We start from the raw sequence: 20,687 nt of genomic DNA, 5'->3' as shown, positions 1-20,687 counted from the left end.
AGGTGCCGTCATCACTGCTGAAATGCTCACAAAGGAAATGCCTTCTTGCAAACAGCATGCTGAGCTGGCAGTTTTGGTGTGAAATATGCAATCATTAGAAAAGCACCTTTGTTTTTTTTAAGTAAGCTGCTGGGAGCTTTGTGCTGCCTCGCTCCTGTACCACAGGATTACACACTACACACTACACTACACTACTCTACACATGTGAACACAGGCAGCAGGGTGGGTCTGCTCTCTGTGGACATCCAGGCGTTTCTGCTGCAGCTTTGTGATATCATCATGAGGACAATAAAATAATTAAATGAAATGATTAAAAAAAACTAAATATCAAACACAAGACCTGACTTTTGCTGCTTGGAGGAATATTATTTATCAAAATGCTGCTCTAACAAATAAAGTTGTGGCAAAATCTTCAGAAAAAGTTGACAGTTGAAAATGTATTAAATCAACATTTGTAAAGTTTGTACTATATGACTTTGTCATCAGGAGGCGGAGGGGATAGTGGATGGCGTGACACACAGGAGAGATGCCTGCCAAGTTGCAGACCACCTTTTAAAACCAACAAAACCAGTTGTTTTTCAGTGAGTCATTGCTGTGTTTCTTGTAGCTTTTTAGATACCAAATGTGGTTGTTGTGTGGCGACTGTTGTTGTTTTTCCACCGGGAATTGTGCCACAAAAAACAATTGTTCACAGAGACATCACATTCTCACTCCGACCTCATCACATGTCCATATTTGGTCACAGGCTTTCCACATTGACATATGACGTGCAAGGTACACTGGGTGCATTGGTTGTTGATGTTCTGGGACACTGTGTCAAGTTCTGCCTGTCTCTTTTAAAATAAACACACTATGTCAACGGGTCCATGTCATTGGTCCGACAGCCCATTGGTTCGACATCCCATTAGTCTGACTGTCTGTGGCGCTGAACGGCTTGCGGCGGGCGTATGGTGCGCCGCGACCGGCTTGAGGCGGAGCAGGCTCACGGCTTATGTGTTTGTCACTTTCTTTTTCATTTTAACCCACACCATGATCTTTTCCTGACCCTAACCAAGTGGTTTTTGTGCCTAAACCTAACCAGACCTTAACCACAGGGCATCATGATGATTTCAGAACAGACTTCAAAACAATGAGTTTAATATGGTCGGAACAATGGGATGTCAAACCAATGGGCAGTTCCCATGTCAACAACAAGTGCACATGGTTATGTTTTGCTAACAGTGGGTTCAGGAAAAAAGAACAGGGTTTGACTTTACAATCTTACAGGAAGCGAACACCAGTCTCCAGGTGAAAGTCCATGTTTCTTGACCCATCCAGCAACCCTCCTACTCGCCCTACTCGATCTTCCACCACCAACTTTTGTTGTTGTTTGTTGTAGTGTTGTGACATTCACGAACGAACCGATTCTATTGAACGGCTCGTTAACATGAACGATGGGAACCGAGTCGCAGCTGGGAACCGTTCTTTTTTTTTTTTTTTTTTTTTTTCATGAGTCATGGTAGCTTTACACACATACAAACAATTTGTATAAAGGGTAAATCCAAAATAGTGATGTCACTGTCAAAGCAGAGTGATATGGCGCAACCTTGTGGAATATTTACAATGAATCCAGATCAGACTTTAAAATCTAGTCCACACATGTCAAATGAGGTTATAATCAATATTTCAGAATAATTCAAACTCAGATATTGGTGGGATATCTAATTTTGTATTATTTTGTTCCAAATCTCACCCCATCATACCTCCCAGTGTCTGTGTCTGATGCCAGAAGTCACTTGAGCAAGTGTCGGTTTTCGACAACTTCAGAGTGAGGCGGGGTTGATAGACACATCACCAGCTTCTCCAGCCAGGATTGTGTCACCAAAACCAGGTATCTTTAGCCAAAACATGTACCTAAACATAACCACACTCTAATCACAGCATTGTTGAAACATAACGTACAAATGTAATACATCTGTGGTTTGCAGAAACGTAAAATTGCCAAAATTTATTCTGGCGACTGGGTTGCCCCACAGGAATATAATTCCGGTAATGAATTCCTCTTATTTTAAATCAGTCAAGTTGAGTCAAGTATGATTTTAACCAAGACACCTGCCGAGCTCCAAACCACTGTTAGAGACCAACAAACAACAGAAGCGATTGTTTTTTTAAAGAGTCATTGCTGTGTTTCCAGAGGGGATAGTATCACAACAAGCAGGTATTTACTGCCAAATCATGATCATTTTCCGAACCATAACCAAAAGGTTTTTGACCCTAAATCTCACCACACATTAACAAGCATTGCTGAAATGTAAAGTTTCGACGTATGTGCTGCATAGTATTGTATAAATGTAATGTATCTATTGTTTGTATAAATGTACAATGCCATTTTTTTTTTGCAGTAGGTTGAGTTGCAGTTCTATAACGGATCTGATGTAGCGTCTCTCTGGTGTAGAGGTGGTGAGAGCTGGGGATATAAGGGCCACTGTTATTGTTTTTATTTCTTATTTTTACCTACTCTGTTCATTTGTCATGTCTGAGCTGTTTTGTTCTGTGTTGTTTTATAAACATATTCTTAAAGAAATAAGTCTTTTTTTTCTGTGAAGCATTAAGAGGGAGAGCTGGACATATTCATCTAACTGGGTCCAAACGGGACAGACTTATGCTATTATCTTTATTGTTAAAAAAAATAAAACAAAATAAAGATAAAGCTAAAATAGTCCATCTCTCAGTGCTGTCTGACTTCCTGCCTGTCTCTCAGCTCAAAGCTCATTGTTCCTACTGAAGACATAAATCTTTGAAAACATCCCACAAATGCATACAGTAGTTTTAAATAAGCAATGCTTGAATTTATAGACTCTGTCTTGGTCTGGTGGCTCCATAAAAGTCTTAAACAAATTACAAAGTCATATAAAGTAATGCATTTTAAGTGTATTTTACAGTAACAGTCAGTCGGTGGAGTCTCTGCTTCTTCAGCAGATTCAGTTTGTCTTCAGTGTTTGTGTCAGTCAGCTGTGACGGTGTGTGTGTGTGTGTGTGTGTGTGTGTGTGTGTGTGTGTGTGTGTGTGTGTGTGCAGCAGTGAGTCCTGTCTGTCTGTTGCAGATATCTATCTCTGCGCGAGGCTTTGTCTAGGTTTTGTTTCAGGCTTTAGTTCTCTGTGTGGGAGCTGAACTCATCAGTCTGACTGAGAGACTGACGAGTGACCGTGGTATGAACACATGACATCAGCTGGACATGTGATGTTTGTTTTATAGGCAGGATATTAATATGCCACAGTGAAGAGAGCTGACATCATGACATCACTTCCTCTGCAACTTCTGTAACTCAACACAAACTCTCGTTCAGCATTACTTTCATCTTCTGTCAGAGTTTACTCCTCAAAATAAATCAGCTCACTGCAGCAGCTGATGTTACAAATATAAAGTTTTTCAACTTGAACTTTATGAGCACAGAAAACTCTCAGACACTCTACTGTCGAGCTGTGACCTTTAACCAGCCAACATCTGGGGGAATCCTGGGACATGTTCAATCTGAAAATGGTGTGCACCATTTTCCTACTGTTTCCAGATTGAACGAATTGTTTCTTTGAAATGGTTTTAAACTTTCAGGTATGTTTCCTCTCGTTCGGTGGGTGTGTCAGAGGTGTTAGAGGTCTTAGTGATGTGTACAAAAACCAAATTCTGGTGAATGTTTACTTATTGTGCGTACAGTTTCGCTTTTATTTCACACTTGCTTTGGTAATGTAAACATATATTTCTCATGCCAATAAAGCCTCGTGTCTGTGTGTGTCTTGTGTCTGCATAACACAAGAGAGTGTTCAGCACACCACTGTTTAAATTAACGTTTTGCTATGTTTCTGGTTTTCACCCAAGTGGCCTGGGCTCGCCTCCTGATATGTGAAGTCACATGTCCTTTGGTTTCAGCTTCCCTGCTGATAAGCTCCCTTCAAAGGGCTTTCACTATGAATGAGAAACAATGGCCTGTTAACAGATCAGTAATTATAAGTGATGAAATCAGAGAATCACAGAAACCCAATACTGACCGGCAGAATCTGACTGAAGCAGAAATCTCACACACAGATAACCTGTAGAATGACATTCACCCACACCAGCAGCTTTAAAAATCTATTGCACATGATGACATTGTACTTCTTACCCAGCTGTAAACTCACACAGCAAAACTGTATAAAACCAATAAATAGAAAAAAATGTGCTCATTGCATTCGATATATATTAACATTTATATACATATTTAGAAACCCAGCACAAAAACATGCACAGTGTTAATGTCCATAAATTATTTATCTGTCTTTTGGTGTCTTTTCACAACCCAATCACAGAATAAATGTTGGCATTGTATATTTCTGCAAACCAGGGATACCTCGTATGCTATGTTGTATGGTAGTATATAGAGGATACGTCGAAACTTAAGGTTTCAACAACGCTGTGGTTAATGTGTGGTAATGTTTGGGCACAAAACCACTTGGTGATGGTTAGGAAAAGATCATGTTTGGGCTTAAAGTAAAGTCTTGGTAAAAAACTATTGGTTTTGTTGTTTGTTTGTGTCTCCCAGGTTTCACATCCTAGACCATCCCCTCCACCTCCTGATGACAAAGTCAGCTCATACACTACAAACTTTAGAAACCTTGACATGATACATATGAAACGTACAGATGTAACGTATTAGTAGTTTACAGAAATGTACAACGCCAACATTTTCTACTGGTGACTGGACTACTTTTCAACAGTTATTCGTCCCTCTAACAGCAGGAGGCTCATAGCGGTCCATATGCTGAAGTTTACACTTGTGTTTTCTTCATGTGTCTGCTTCAGTCCTTCAGGTGTCCTGAGGAGAAACACGGACGTCCACTCTGAATCACACGAACATCATTCGTCTTTAAACCTGCAGAGAAAAGCTCTGGACTTTGGTTACAGTGGTAAACTGAGTCTCTGCTGTTGGAAACCATGGAAGGATTCTTCTGTGGCGGCTCAGGAAGTTTAACAGGACGATTCCCGAATCCCAATGATGATCTGTCCACAGACAGTCTCCGTCCTCTCCTGCTGGGGGTGCTGTTCCACATGTGAGTGCCCATATGAACCTGCAGCAGGACAGGCAGTGGTTACCATTTAGGACATGCTGATGTGCCCTTTGTTAGATCTCCAACAAAACTTATTTTATTTTATTTCTGCTATAATGTTGAAATCTCTGACAGAAGTCATTTTAATGTGAGTTTTATCAGTGGAGGTGATATTACTTGGACAGCACTTCCCATATGGTCTAGCGGTTAGGATTCCTGGTTTTCACCCAGGCGGCCCGGGTTCGACTCCCGGTATGGGAATGAAGCTTTAGTCAGGGACAGTTCTAATGAGATGATGATTGTAGCTCTGTGTGAAAACTGTAACCCTCTAACTCCTTGAAAATAGTTGACACAGTCGTCAAGTTAAAAAATGCAACCAGGCTCTTCGTCTACAGCAGTGCAACTTCAACTGATGAGATGCTACATTGGTCAATCAAAGACATGCAAACACACAGTGTGGTAAATAACTTTGTAACATGAATCAGAGACCTGCATGGGTCCAGTTTTGCAAACTCACATCTGCCCAAGCCTGCAAAGCTCAGTACCTGAACTAAGCCAATCTGTACACACTTCGACCTGTCAGTCGAAGTCCCACGACCTGACCCATGATTAAACGCACTGTTTTTGTTATGTTGTTTTACATAATGTAGTGTCCCACTCAGACGTGCAAAGACCCGCTCAGTAAGCTCCCACCTGTTGTTGCTGTAATTTGTGGTAATCATCAGTCCAGATATCCACAGTAACTGCCCCATTGCCCTCAGTCACCTGGATCCTCAGCTCCAGAATCTGCCCAAGCTGCGTTTAGTTCATATTTACTCATGCCCATGAATTTATATGAATATATTTTTTATCCACTGAAAAACGTTTTTGTGGTTTACTCGGCAGGTACTTGCAGATACCGTGGGTATCCAACCCGGCGCAGGACTCTAAAGTGAATTCTGTGTTTGTGCTGTTTACTTTGCAATTGTCAAAACGAAAGATTAAAGAAAGTATCATTCTGTTATTAACTGGACTTTCTAGATCATATTCCGTTGTCAACAACAACAGGCCTACACCATCACAGCTTTCTGAACTGTTTTAACACAAGACTGTTAACACTACAATTTACAATGAGACCACAGTTTGTGCACTTCAACAGAGTCACCACCATCAGTCTCATCTTTTATAGCTCTAATGTAAACTGATTTCTCTTCAATTCCATGCTGGCTAAATATTGATTCCCATACCGGGAGTTGAACCCGGGCCGCCTGGGTGAAAACCAGGAATCCTAACCGCTAGACCATATGGGACTTCTTATAGAAACCCCACAGTTATTTACAGTGTAGCAGGTGGCAAGAAACATGCAGAGTCAAAAGACATTTGTCAAGCAGAACTGTAAATATGCTGATGCTGACATCAGTTCTTCCAATACTTTCACAGATACCCCTTTTCCACCAACATGGAACCGTTCTGTTTGGGTTCCCGCACCCAATTCTGAACCATTCAGAGCATTTTAACTAAAATTATATTGGCTCAGAAACCAAAAAAGTTGACACCATTACACCTGCCTGCTGAGCCAGAGGTAATCTAGTTAGGGTTAACTGTAGTATAGGTACTTTCAATTACAGTGGTTAGGACTGTATGTTTTACAGATCCATGTTGGTTAAATGTTGATTCCCATACCGGGAGTCGAACCCGGGCCGCCTGGGTGAAAACCAGGAATCCTAACCGCTAGACCATATGGGACTGAGTCTCTGCTAAATAGGACTGACTTTCTGAATCAGTTCATAGTCTGAAGGCCAGAAACATGATTCAGGCAAGTAAATGAACTCTGACAATCTGAGCTCTACAAGATTGATATCACACATTGTATTCTAGAGTGAGTCATTTGATACAGCTTAACATCACAGCCAGCAGTGTGAGGACTGCTGTAAGGGGGCGATGTGGCGTGACACAACAAGAAAAACCTGATGTCCTCTGTCTGGCTTCAACTCCCCTCAAAACCAGTTTCACAGCTGAATAGTCCAAATACAGAAGTATTTAGGAGGACTGTATGCAGGCATCTCTACAGATCCATGCTGGTTAAATATTGATTCCCATACCAGAAATCGAACCCAGACCCTCTGGGTGAAATCCAAGAATCCTGACCGCTAGACCTGGAAGTAGATCAGAAATGACCTGGGCTCAGATGTTGTATCAAAGGCTGCTCAGGTTTTAAGCCTTCAAATCAGGCAAAGCTGTGCCAGCACTATGTACTTGAAAGGGACACGCTCATTTCCCACGAACCCTGAACTGACCAATATGCAGTGGTGTACTGGAGGGTATATGCAGGTATACGGGGTATACCCACCTCTTTTTCTGGCCATTTATAGTATACCCACTTATCAGCCAAAAAGATACTGGGATATATAGGAGAGTGTATCTACTTCCTTCTTTGTAACATCTGCCTAATAGTACACCTACCTCGTCAACTACCACCACATCACTGCCAATATGGGTGCAAAGATTTTAAGGCTTTTAAGAATTGTCAAAAAAAAAAATGACCTTCTATATCCTTTCCTGACTTTTCCTTGACCTCACCACCTGGAAATCATCATGAGGTGGTGAAGGAAAGATATGCCATGTTTTTACAGTGTTTTTATAACAGCAAAGGGGTGTTGTTAGGCAGCACGTGGAGTGGAGGCATAGGCATGTCATTTGTTTCTCTAAACGTCCAAACGGTGCATCATTTTAAATGTTGCTGCCACAGGTAATTGTGGTATGGTATAATCTCCTTTCCTTTGGTAAAGAATGCTCCAGTGTATTTTAATTTAAGAGATAAGAAAGGAATCCCTGAAGCTCCTTTCTTTCACATTTAGACAATTCCACTAGCTCTTATCACGATGAACACTCAGATACCGCCAAGTCATTTCACCCAGGTAGGAACCATCTTAGGTAGTAAGGACTATTTAACAGCAGCCTTGGTTCTAGGTTCTACCTTGTGTTGCATTGTGTTTACAAACCAGGATTTTGTTGATATACGTCACTAAAAAGGCGATGTTGCTTTGAATACTGGGACAAACATTGCCCTTTTTTATACATTGTTTGTTAGGAAAGTTTAGTTGTGTGATTGAAAACTGGACTGACTGCTCTGAATCAGAACACTGCCTGTATATTGAAACTTCTCTTAACACATGTCCTCCATTATCAATTGCTGTGTTTGCTGAGTTGATGATTTAGGTTCAGGAACTTGTCCCCCACATACAGGGAGAACAGTGGAAACTAAAGCAGAACCTTTGTGAAATTATGGGTCTTTAAGTTCCTGTAGTAGAAAAGCCCTTTAAATACAGTATATACGCAGGTGAAACCAACCTTTAGATTTCCTTTGGTAGTAAAAGCTCGTCCACAGACAGCACAGGCAAATGGCCTCTCCCCAGTGTGAGTCCTCTCATGGATCTGCAGAGCACTAGAGGAGGAGAAGCTCTTCCCACAAGTCTTGCAGTGGTGCTGTTTGGGTGTCCGGCGAGGTGGTGCTACAGCACATACAGAAGACTCCAAAACAGAACAGCTCTGGGAATGACCAGGAAGATCCTCGCCATTCCTAAAGGAGGAGTTCAGGACAGCAGCAGTCTCTGTCTTCTCAGCTGGTGAGCCGATGGATAACATGGAGCTGTTATGGTTGGGTGCTTGGTTTGGATTGGAAGGTTCGAAGAGATGTGATGGGAAGTCCCTCATTTGATGTGTGAGCATGTGCTGCTTGAGATTCCCTTTAGTGGAAAAGCCCCTGTTGCATGTTGTGCAGATAAACGGTCTCTCCTTAGTGTGGCTTCTGTAGTGGATATCCAAGGCACTTTGACAGGCAAAAGTCTTCCCACATATATCACAATACGTGTTCTTCAGGACTCCCTTTTCTCTGAGACTGTGAATAAAGTTTGGAGAATCTTCGGCATGGTTAAGTAAGGTAAGGTCGGTGGGCGCTGCAGCAGATGCATGGAGAGTTAAAGTGGCTGAGTCGAGCCACGTCTGGAGTGACTGCTTGGAAGCTGAAATGTTGGACAAGGGAAATGTACCAATCCACTGACTGGCTTCAGCAGCATGTTGGTTATTTGTGTCATTGGATCGTTCTGGTCTCTCTGTTTTGATCCATTTGAGCTGCAGCTCCCCATGTGGCCTCTTGTTAGCATCAGTTAGATTTTTACCAAACGTTGGGGCCAAACAGAGGGATAAGGATTTGAATCTAGACAGTTGGTTGTCACAAAAGTCCCCATTATTATCTTCTGAGATGTTCTTCCTGTGATTCAATTTTGTTTTGTCCCTGAATCCTTCGTTGCAATCCACTGAGTATTTCTGATTTGTACGGTCTGCACTGGGTAAGAGACCTTCCATGTGCATGTGCACATGTTGCTGCAAGACAACAGCATTCATGAACTTCCTTTGGCAGATGGGGCACGAGTGCTGGGCCCTCAGTGGGGCGGTAGCACGGTGAACAGCCTGGTGCGTCTTCAGGTTTCCTTTGGTTGTGAAAGCTCGGCCGCAAAGTTTACACCGGTAAGGACGCTCCCCTGTATGTGTCCGATAGTGCATCCTCAGAGCGCTCTGACAGCTGAGGATGCGGTGGCAGATGACACACTCGTTTGGGTCTGACACTTTTTGGTCAGTGGTGTCAGATGGCAGCTGGAGTTTGATGTTTGGTGTTGAGTGTTTTAGTGAAAGGAATCCTGAAAATGAGGTGGAACTGGGATGGATGAATGGATTGAGTTTGACAGCGACCGACTCCTCTGACTTTGTGGTCATCATTTTAGAGACAAAGTTAAAAGATGGTTTTACATCTTCACTTTGAAGACTCATTGTTCTTTGTTGCCTGGTCTCCACTGAGGCTGGCATCGTTGTAGATTTTGTTTTTGACCTGAAGTCCATGCTTGCAGCTGAATCAAAGTAAAGATCCCCTTGAGTAAGTGGAAGGGGTACAGAGATAAGGTTCTCCTCTTTCTTGATGAGAGAGGACAGGTTGGTTGAGTGCGGCTGCTCCAGAGAACCAGAGGTCATTGTAGTTTTGGAAGGTGACCTATCAAGCCATCTTAAAGCTGCTTTCTCTGGTAACATACCAAAATAAATCCCAGCATTGGCTTGGATTTTGTCCAGGTGCCCTGGAGCAAAATAAGGGTTCATCTGGATGTGTGGGTACCTCTCTTTGTGCCTCTGAAAATGAACCTTTAGGTTCCCCCGGGTGGAGAATCTGTTTCCACAGACGTTGCATTTGTACGGCCGCTCTCCAGTGTGGGATCGCAGATGAATTTGCAAGGCACTGTCGCTCCCAAAACCTTTGCTGCAAAATCTGCATCTGTGTTTGAAGAGAAACTCTTTTGAAGGCGTGGCTGCAGAACGCTTCAGATTCTTGCATTTGCTCTGCTGGGCCAAAGCTGCCAGGGCGTCCAGATCCTCCACGATCGCACTGATGTTTGGTATAGACTCTGTATGCTCACTGCGGGATGAAGGGTGAGGTGCGTGAGAGTTCTCAGAAGTCTTACTGATGAAGCAATTATTACTAAACATCAAAGAGGACATCTTGGTTTGGGACAAGAAACTAAGCTGGGAGTCCATGTGTTGTGTTTTAGAAATGCGCTCATGAGCTGCTGTCGTCATGAGCTCATTAAAACTCTCTGAGGACTCTGACATCACATCTTTGCTGTCAGGTTGACTTTGATTTAGCTGTTCTGTGACTGTGAACTGTTTGTAGCCACTGATGTTAGCAGATTGAGTTGATAAGCTTTTGGCTAACCCTGCAGCTGCAGCTAGCTGCTGAGACAGATGAGTGCCGAGAGCCTTGAGCTGACTGGTGGATTTTGAAGACGGCAGCTCCTTGGTGCAGATCATCAGGGTCTCTGGTGTTTCAGCCTGGTGAGAAGCAAACAACAGAACATGGTGACGGATTTGATCAATGAGCTGCAGCTGGTGGATCTGTTGTATCTGCAGGGCGAGGAGCTGCTGCAGCAGAGACGAGATGTTGGTCTGACTGCGGCAGCTGTCCGAGTGCATCAGCTGTGAAAACTGAGCCACAGCCACTTTAGTGCTCTCCAGGTTTTCAATAACGACGTTGCTCTTCATCCACGAGTATCCTGCTGGGTCGGCTGAGCAGCCCTGCTGAGGTAAGGATTCTGGGAAATCCGAGGTACAAAGGTCATCATCAGTTTTACATTCAGTGCCACTGACACTCTGGTTACTGCTGCAGCTTGAGGGACTTTCTGTATGTCTACTTCTGCTAAAACAATCCATGAAATCTGTGCTTCTGTTGGATCTGTCCTGTGATGGGCTGGCTGGTGACCAGATGGATTGCAGATCCTCGTCCTCATTCACGATCAGAACTGGTGGATTTGGAGAGCAGTCAGTTTGATGTTGTTGCAGATCTGACAGCGCAGTAAACTCAGCACAGCATCGGCTGCAGACATGAACACAGAGATCCACTGCAGGAGGAGAGTCCGCACTGAGAGACACATCGTCTGAAACAGATTTCAGAATGAAAATTATTATCATCATTATAATAATTTGCTGCACTTTTCTGCAACATTTTAAAAAGCATTCATAATAGACTGGGCTTTATTTATCAGAGGGTGGCTGAGGTGTTTTTTGTTTTTTTTGTCATTATCTTGACACTCTCTGAAGCTACAAATATTTTTCCTTGAGCTTCACTGAGTGACTGGAGGAAAATCAATGTCCTTCCCTTTACCATCAATAACCATGTGAGTTATCACCAACAGCTACTTTTTTGAGCAAAATGCAAATCCTCCTCACAAATCACATAATTTTACTATTTAAAACTTTAATGAGACGCAGAATAAAATAATTTTGATGACATGATATGTTCAAGGACCATCGGAAATTTGAAAATCCATCGATAATGTCTGTTTTTACAGTTTCTTGCTGTGATAAGTTATATAACTTTGGTGATTTTTGAAGAAAACATGACAGCGGCATTTAGGATTAAAAGGGTTGCTTAATAAACAGTTTAGTTTAGTTTAGTTTAGTCATTTTCCAACTTATAAAACTCAAATGTACTGGTAGATAGACAATACATAAAAGTTATGTTAATGCTTAATGTTGATTATGCTTAATTTAGCATTAAAAAGGGTAAACAAAAACAAAACAAACCAGGACCGAAAAGGTGTAGGCTGAAGCCTCAGCTTATCACACCTACCCTTTTAACATTCATTGTTTTTGTCAGCTCCCTTTGAAATACCAAATACAACCATATAAAGATGAATGTCCCTCCTTTAAGCCAAAATAAAAAGCACTAGTCCCTCCCCAGTGCTTTAAAATGATTTGAAACAATCTGTTTACGTGTATAATTTACAAGTTACAGAGCTGTTCATGAACACTCGTCTCTCTTTTTCAACAGGAATCTCAAACAAAGTCTAACGTCAGTGACTGGACCAGCAGCAAATCAGACTAATTTTAATTTAAGATTAGTCTGAAACATCATCACACCAATTTCTCACCTGAGTGAACTCAAAATGTTTTAATTAAGAATTAACGCCAGTCTTATTATTTATAGAACTCACTGTTTTTCAGAGTTTAAATTTAAATATGTTGAAGTTTAATTCAAACTTTAACAGAGCAGATTTAACTCTCTTATTGAAACAAGGTTCAGTAATATTCAAATTAATCAAGAAAAACACAACAGATCAACAACATCAATAAACTTGCACTGTAGTACTACTGTATACTGAACTATAGATGTACAGTAATTCCACCACTGATCATTAGGTTTTATGTGATAGGAATACTGTAAAAATAAAATAACACTGAATGATAGAAAATGACTGATTTTACTTTACATCCACAACTTCTGCTAATAAACAAGTTATTTTTCCAATAATTCCCATAAAGATGAACTGCACAGAATGTTTTCCTCAAACATTATGATAAATATTCTGCATTAAAATAACTCACCGGTGTGTCTGCGCAGAGATAAATCATCAGTGTGGACCTGCTGTGGTTTCAGCTGTTTCCTCCGTGACATGTTTCCAACTCTGACTGACTGAATGAGACAAAGACAGAGACAGAGAGAGACAGAGAGAGAGCATAGAAAATACAGTATTTGTCATAACAAACCACACCCACTGCACACACACACACACACACACACACACACACACACACACACACACACACACACACACACACAAACACACACACCTATTTATCTCAGTGTGTAAATTTGAGTTTGTTCAAATTCCAACTAAAATCACAATGATATAGTTTCAGTTAAATGTATTGTTAGTCATTTTCTTGTTATTAAAAGGAAGAAAACGTTGTTTTATGAAAATATCAGAAAAGCTGGAGGCTGTGTGTCCCTGTCTGAGTTTAAATGACAGTGTTAACTAAATTTTACACACACTGTTTTTACTGTTTGTTTGTTTGTTTGTTTGTTTGTTTTATTTAAGATCCCCATTAGCTGTTGTACAGCAACAGCTATTCTTCCTGGGGTCCTTTCAACAGTCTTTACATTGTGTCAATACAATTATTCCATTTACAACACATAATCACACATAACAATACAGAAAAACAAAACAAAACATAAGACAATACACATACACGACAGCTCCTACAGGTCAGCAAAGGGTATATGTAACATTTACATATAAATATATTTCATCCGATGTCTATATATGTATCATATGTGTAAAACAAAACTCTAATTAATACCGGTATTCAGTCCAACAATTCAATTTATAATCGATTTCACACATTAATCTCACATGCAATGTCAAAACAAAAACAAAATAAGTCTATATTCTTCAAATTTCCAGTTTTTCACTAACCCAATAACGCAAGTCAAATATTATCCTTCTTCATCAATAAGCATGACTCCTGTTTTGTACACACATATTCATAAAAAGTATGTGTAATATGTTAAGAAGCACAGCCATTAACTGAGACATTTTCTGAAACTAGATTGTTTTAAGGTTCTGTATATAACGTGTTTACATGTATTCATAATGTTTAATTTCCAGTGGGTGAACAGGTTGTAACGTAACTTAAAAACTGTGACCTTCCCAACTGTTTCAGTTGCCAATAACAGCCTCTGGACTGATTTTCTATGTAAAGGACTGGTGACAAAAGTTACGGGAAAATCCAAAGGATGTGATGTTAGGTGTGTTCTTGAGTGACTTCAGCTAGTGTGCAACAGTAATGCTATGGAGTCCACTAACGTCAACAAATGGGCAGCACCCACTCCAGTTCACACATGCTGTGCGTCTATACATTTTTCAGTGGCAGTCCGGCGCTGACGGACTTTCATTTAGCACCCTGTAGCAACTCGTATTTCGCCAGAGTGTGACAGGGGGACCACCTTCTCTACATCCCGACTCCTCGCCAGATCAGCAGACTTTCTGTTCCTGCCATACAAGGGTTAGATGCAGCGCTGCTGCTAACCGCCAGCCCACCATGAACCCCAGTGGGCTTGCATTGACTGAATTCGAGTTGATACACTGGCTAGGGTAGTCCTAGTGGTGGGGAGTGAGGCATCAGACACCAACGGAAAAAAGCCCTCCTTTAGCATCGGCATGATATGCGGCCGGTCACCGTTATAGTTTAAGCGGGAAATGTGGTGGGACAAGGACAAAAGTTAAGGTGGCGAAAGTCCCAATGGTGCAGGCGGGAGAGGTGGTGGATGGGTCCAAAATACCGACTTTCACCCAGGAGAGCGGTGTTCACATCCCATAAGATTCTAAAGCTGAACCCAGTTTTTTGGCCTAAACCCAAACATGTATTTTGTTTTTGTTGAAGGAAAAAAATGTAGTAGTGCTTTTATTTTGAAAGAGACTGTATGTAAAAGTTAAATTTCCTGTGAAAACATAAGTGTATTTTGAAAGAAGACAAGGCATGTAACAGGCAGAACTTGACATGGCTTCCCACAACGTCAACAACCAACGCACCCAGGGTACCTTGCACGTCATATCTGGACATGGATGTTCTATCAACATGATCATCTTCAGCCACGGTCAGACTTGTGTTTGTCACTGTTTTGGTTGATGCCCAGACAGCTAATGGCTGGATGCTGACTGCAGGTCACTGAACGTCCTCAGAGAAAGAGGACACTAATAAGAAGGATTTTCTGAAAGTTACATTCAGTACCTTTAACATTTTTATAATCGACTATAAAATCTGCTGCTATTTATTAATATCCATCAGTTAGCCTCAACATTCAAGTTTATGTTTTCATGATTAACTCTTCTGTGGCTGCTGTTTGCTGTTTAGCGCTCAGTAACCTGAGAGGTGAGGAGTTCACTCAGCTGCTGGTCTCTGAAGTCATGTGATTCACACCTGTGTGTCTCAGGTGTGTGTGTGTGTGTAGGTTCATCCAGGTGTTCTCTCAGGTACTCTGTTATTAGATATGAAAACTTCTCAGAAGCTCAGACCCTGGGGCCGTTAGCAACCTACTGCAGGGGCCAACAGGGAAACTCACACCAACATTGAGTCGACCTCACCTCCTGTCTGCTCAGGTGTGATACACAACCTGACATACGAGTGTGTGAATCATTTTAAAAAATGAATTCTGATATTCGGAAGAGTTAAAACAGTTAACTGCTTTTCATTATAAAAGACACTTTCAGTAGCTACACTGTGATTTATATTAGTATTTAATTTAACTGCTCATTTTCTTTGGTTTCTACACATTTCGTTAAAGCTGCTCTGAGGCGACAGGAAGATTCAAATGTTGTCAGTGATGAACTATTATCTGGAAGACACATCCTCTTTTAGATGAGAGGTCTGGTGATGTTCTATATTTATCATAGTGACATGTTTCTCAATCAACATAAACACATACGCACACAAATAATGAGGACCGATGTCTCTGAGACCCCAAACTGAACATTTAAATATATTTCTAGAGGCCTGAAGAATAGATAAATCATAAAAAAAGCAAAAAATAGAGAAGAGACACGAAAAGAAACTATTTGTACAGCAGGAATATGTTTTTTCTTAATCCTATGAATCATCATGACACATCAGATTCATCTGTTGACCTCATTGTGAATCACTGCATTAATACATGAAGCAGCAGACAGTTGGTCAGAGACAGGATCAAATATAAAGAGGGCCTATTATGTTCATTTTCAGGATCATACGCTGTATTTTGGGTTTGTACTAGAACATGTTAACATGCTTTAATATTCAAAAACACTTTATTTTCATCCTGTCTGTGCTAGAACACCTGTATCTGGCTGAGAAACTCTGTTTTACTGCCGTCTCTTAAAGACACTGTTGCCAGATCTCGCGAGACAAATAAGCAACCAGGCCTGTGAAAACAAGCCCAAAACAAGCGACTTTTTCTACGGAGCCCCCCTAGGTTCCGGTGAGAGAAAATTAAATAAACTGTGTGCATGGTTTTACAATCCGTGGGGACAGATTTTAAACTGTGGGTACAGATTGTCAATTTACATCCATGTGGACAGATAAGTAAACTGTGCGCAGTTTTGCAAAATGTTTATTTATTTTTCTCTCCCCTGAGCTTCAGGACAATGACCACAAGAGGGAGTTAAACCACCTTTTAACATTATTTAACATTAGAAAACACATGGGATATCAAATATAGACTGATGTACCAAGTACATTATATACACAGTAAACCTCTGATAATTAACATTTGCACACACAAATAAATATCATCCTGAATTCACAAATTCTTTATTTATTATTGCTTTTTATGCACTCATCTAACTCTTTTCTTTTAGTTACAGGACTGACGTTTTCCTCACCAGAAAAAAAAAACACATTACCCTGCTCTGCCTCTGATTGGCTAGTACTCGTTGTCTGATGGTCAGAGCCAATTAGAAGCAGGATGCGGGTGGGAAAAACTCTGCTGTCTCCTGTGTGTATGGGGAAAGGGGAGGGACAGAAGGAAAAGGCAAGACAAACTATCCTATGTTTATGGGAACAAGCCCAAATAAGCAACTACGCTTTAGAAACAAGCCCAAAAAACCACGACCCGCGACTACCAATATTTGTAAGCGACTTTACAGAACAACAAGCCCAAAGTCGCTTATAATAAGCGGACTTGGCAACACTGCTTAAAGACCTGCCCCCTGAAAAGCCCAGTCTGCTCTGATTGGTCAGCGTTTATCTCAGTGTCTTTGCACCTTCATTGCACCTGGAGGAATGAACGTAACGGAAAAAAGTAGTACTTTGTACCGTTAAAAATCACTAATAAAAGCCAACAAAATGTTCCAGCAGGAATATGATCTAAAATAAACATCAGTAATAAGATGACATGTTTCCCTGACGTTAGCATGTAGCTACACGTAGCAGTGTATGTAATGTAAACACTTGCAGTAGCGTGCCTGGAGCAGTCATATACTTCTTTGTCTGTGATTTCTGCATCAGTCACCGATGCCAAAAGTCACCTTTCATTGTGGTATGATATGCTGGGCGGCATCAGTTTGTAATGCGGCCACACAGCACATGTCACAGTAGTATGATACGCCACAGGATGGTATCAGTTTGAAATGCTGCTGGTAACACAGAATATAAGGAGCTGGGAAGTTCCCATACGGTGGGCAGGAGTGGAGGTGGATGTGTCCAACAAATCCCAGACTTTCATCCAGGAGCCCAGTGTTTGCTTCCCATATGAATGCAAACCCAAACTATGATGTTTTTCTTCCAAACCTAACCATGTGATTTTGTTTATGTCCTGACATTGGTTGTCCCAGAACGTCAGCAGGAGACACTGGAGGGTAACTAGCACATGATATGTAGACATGAAAGTTAGAAATCCAATGCGCTCTCATCCCAATCTGTGAAATATCGCTTTGTCAGGGGAGCAGCACATCCAAATATAATGTGCTCGATACTAGGGTTGGGTCAGTATGACAGTATGGTTTTTGTAAAATACCGCATCAAGTCGGTAATACCGGATTTTCGCCACTTGAGGGAGGAATTGCTCACAGACTTGGGCGTACTGTAAGCGGAGCAGACTCCGTGTAAAAATGTCCGTGAAAAATCCCCGCGATGTGAAAAATACATGCAGAACAGTCTTTTGTGTGACACTGGTGCGCGGAGCAGAGTCCGCACGGTCGTGCTTTGCGCGCACAGGGCTTGTGACGTCCACTTTTACCGGGCGGACCTCCGTGGCGTCCGCTCTGTGTACGTTCCGCCTGAGTATGCGGTCAGGTCGGTCTCAAAAAAAAAAAACCCGGTCCAAGACGGAGTACCGAACCGAATTGGTATTACCGAGAACCGACCCAACCCTACTCGATATTGTCCTGCATCAGTTTTGGATATTCAGAGACCGCATGTCAATTTACACTCGTCACATGTGTTGTGTCTTTTCAAAATAAACTTCCGTTTTTACAGGAAATGTACAGTTTGTGTTCAATTAATGCAGACAGTTTTTATTTTCAAAATAAACTTCAGACGAATGGAACCAAACCAAGCCAAGGTCACTGACAAAGCAGCAGTATTTGATGACATGGACTGAGAACAGGCTGAGAAATCCGTCACCAGCTGACATCAGCTTGTCCCGTTGGAAACAGAGTACTCAGAACGGTCTGAAGCCTGAGGTTTTTACTCACAGGGAATACTGTCAAATATGTTTACCTCATTATTTAGAACTTTGGACACTTTTAATTTGAACGTCTTCCTTATTTTTCTTCTACACTACACAAAAACCACATGAGAGCTGTGTGTCATGGGGAAGATATTTGTGCACAGATTATGAGAGCTGATAATTCAGAACTCATCTGCAGTGAAACTGAGAGATGTTTTCATATCTGTTGAGTCGGAGTGGGTTCAGATTTTGGCAACAGTGATGGTGTTAGTGTTAACTTTGTATCTCAACAACCATCAGAACCAAGCAGCAAACGTCTACTGTATTTTTGATAAGGAGGATGACCATGATGATGATGATGAGTGTGGTGTCAACACACTGTGAGTCTATTGTATTAAAGACCCCCCCTCACCCCTCCACCCAACCCCCTCTTACAGACAGATGACTAATGCAGCACAATTATATGTTGAACAGAAAGTGTTCGTCACTGCTGCTGAGTGTCGACAGTCTCAAAACAAAAAGCTACAGACACAGTGACTTTATTGTCCAGCTGACTTTTACACTAATAACTCTAATTATAAATAAAAACAAAACATGTCAGTTAACAGAAGCGTGACATCATGGAGTCTCATCATCACCAGAAACCAGCATAAACATGTTTCCTAAAATGCTAAACTATCCCTTCAAATGACTTGTTTTCTAGTGTGTTAGTGTATAAAATGGTCTATTTACTCTTTTGCATACAGATAAAGTTCCCCTTCTTCTTTGATATGGGAGAAAGATGTATGTCTTGTTTCATGTTTTCACAGACATGGATGTAAACTGTAACTGCACTTGACTAGCTCAGGGAGGCATTCAACGACAAGGTAAAAGAATATCTACATCAACATGAATGAAAGTTCAGACCTGTGAAGCCTCCTCATCCACCTGCTGACGTCACTTTGACTTTCTCATTTATCAGTCAGAGCGAGAACAGCTCAGACGAACATGAAGCAGATTTACTGCTGAGTCATGTCGGAGGAGTGAAGGTGCAGTTTGTGATGTTAATAAATCTCAGAGGTCCCGTCAGCAGCTCTCGGTGTTATACGACTCTGTCAGTGTCAGTTTACAACGTGAACTCAGCTGGACCAAACTTTGTTCCTCTACATGCAAATGACCCCGTCAGGCCTGAAACATGAGGCCTGTCAGTCCAGACTCTGGGCTTCATTTAACACCTCAGCACTTGAGCCACAAAGACAACTTCAGTCTACATTTAAAGTTGCACAAAGAACTTTAAGTCGAGACTGATACTGACATAGTTAGCATGCTAATGTTTAGCTAATGTTAGCTTAGCAGCTAAGAAACTTTTAACAGCAAATGATGCATTCATGATCTCTGTTAATTTAATATTGGCATTACATTTGATGAAGAGCACATTATGACTTGTTTAGGACTTGAAACTCAACATTTAGGACTTGGGACTTACCTGTCTTGACTTGATACTAGACTTGGGACTTGCCTGTCTTAACTTGGGACTTGCCTTAGGACTTGACAGTCTTCACCTGGGACTTGAGTTAGGACTTGACAGTCTTCACTTGGGACTTGAGTTAGGACTTGACAGTCTTCACTTGGGACTTGCTTGTCTTGAGTTGGGACTTGACATGGGACTTGCCTGTTTTCACTTGGATCTTGCCTTAGGACTTGACAGTCTTGACTTGGGACCTGACTTGGGACTTGCCTGTCTTGACTTGGGACTTGAGTTAGGACTTGACAGTCTTGATTTGGGACTTGACTCGAGAGCTGACAGACTTCACCTGGAACTTGACTTATGGCTTGACAGCCTTCACTTGGGACTTGACAGTCTTCATTTGGGACTTGACTTGGGACATGTCTGTCTTGACTTGGTACTTGACTTAGGGCTTGACAGTCTTCACTTGGGACTTACCTGTCTTGACTTGGTACTAGACTTGGGACTTGCCTGTCTTGACTTGGGATTTGCCTTAGGACTTGCCTGTTTTCACTTGGATCTTGCCTTAGGACTTGACAGTCTTCATTTGGGACTTGACAGTCTTCAGCTAGGACTTGAGTTAGGACTTGACAGTCTTGACTTGGGACTTGACTTGGGACTTGCCTGTCTTGACTTGGG

At 41.6% G+C, this 20,687-nt stretch overlaps 1 protein-coding gene and 3 non-coding genes across 4 annotated transcripts; 1 reads left to right on the top strand and 3 right to left on the bottom strand.

Annotated features, from left to right (window-relative positions):
• Window positions 1-3,691: 3,691 nt before the first annotated feature.
• On the bottom strand, window positions 3,692-13,070 carry sall1b (spalt-like transcription factor 1b). Its single transcript, XM_049573655.1, has 3 exons — window positions 12,964-13,070; window positions 8,389-11,513; window positions 3,692-5,079 (listed from the first exon to the last, which is right to left on the bottom strand). Exons 1-3 carry the CDS (start codon window positions 13,031-13,033, stop codon window positions 4,810-4,812), a joined length of 3,465 nt encoding a protein of 1,154 aa, XP_049429612.1. The 5' UTR covers window positions 13,034-13,070; the 3' UTR covers window positions 3,692-4,809.
• On the top strand, window positions 5,248-5,319 carry trnae-uuc (transfer RNA glutamic acid (anticodon UUC)). Its single transcript has one exon. It is a non-coding gene; the product is annotated as a tRNA-Glu (tRNA).
• On the bottom strand, window positions 6,276-6,347 carry trnae-uuc (transfer RNA glutamic acid (anticodon UUC)). Its single transcript has one exon. It is a non-coding gene; the product is annotated as a tRNA-Glu (tRNA).
• trnae-uuc (transfer RNA glutamic acid (anticodon UUC)) lies at window positions 6,712-6,783 on the bottom strand. The gene has a single exon. It is a non-coding gene; the product is annotated as a tRNA-Glu (tRNA).
• Window positions 13,071-20,687: the final 7,617 nt, after the last annotated feature.

This window comes from Epinephelus fuscoguttatus, linkage group LG4 (assembly GCF_011397635.1).
Source record: "Epinephelus fuscoguttatus linkage group LG4, E.fuscoguttatus.final_Chr_v1".
Taxonomy (NCBI): domain Eukaryota; kingdom Metazoa; phylum Chordata; class Actinopteri; order Perciformes; family Serranidae; genus Epinephelus; species Epinephelus fuscoguttatus.
Note: the sequence above shows the minus strand (reverse complement) of the source record. Positions and strands in the feature narration are given on the sequence as shown.

What these genes read in the sequence shown, in the direction of transcription:
- sall1b (XM_049573655.1), bottom strand. Translation starts at nt 13,033, where the DNA reads ATGTCACGGAGGAAACAGCTGAAACCACAGCAGGTCCACACTGATGAT. An exon ending in ATCTCTGCGCAGACACACCG is followed by an intron (nt 11,514 to 12,963) that starts GTGAGTTATTTT and finishes AATCTGTTTCAG; the next exon opens with ACGATGTGTCTCTCAGTGCG. An exon ending in CTACCAAAGGAAATCTAAAG is followed by an intron (nt 5,080 to 8,388) that starts GTTGGTTTCACC and finishes GTCCTGCTGCAG; the next exon opens with GTTCATATGGGCACTCACAT.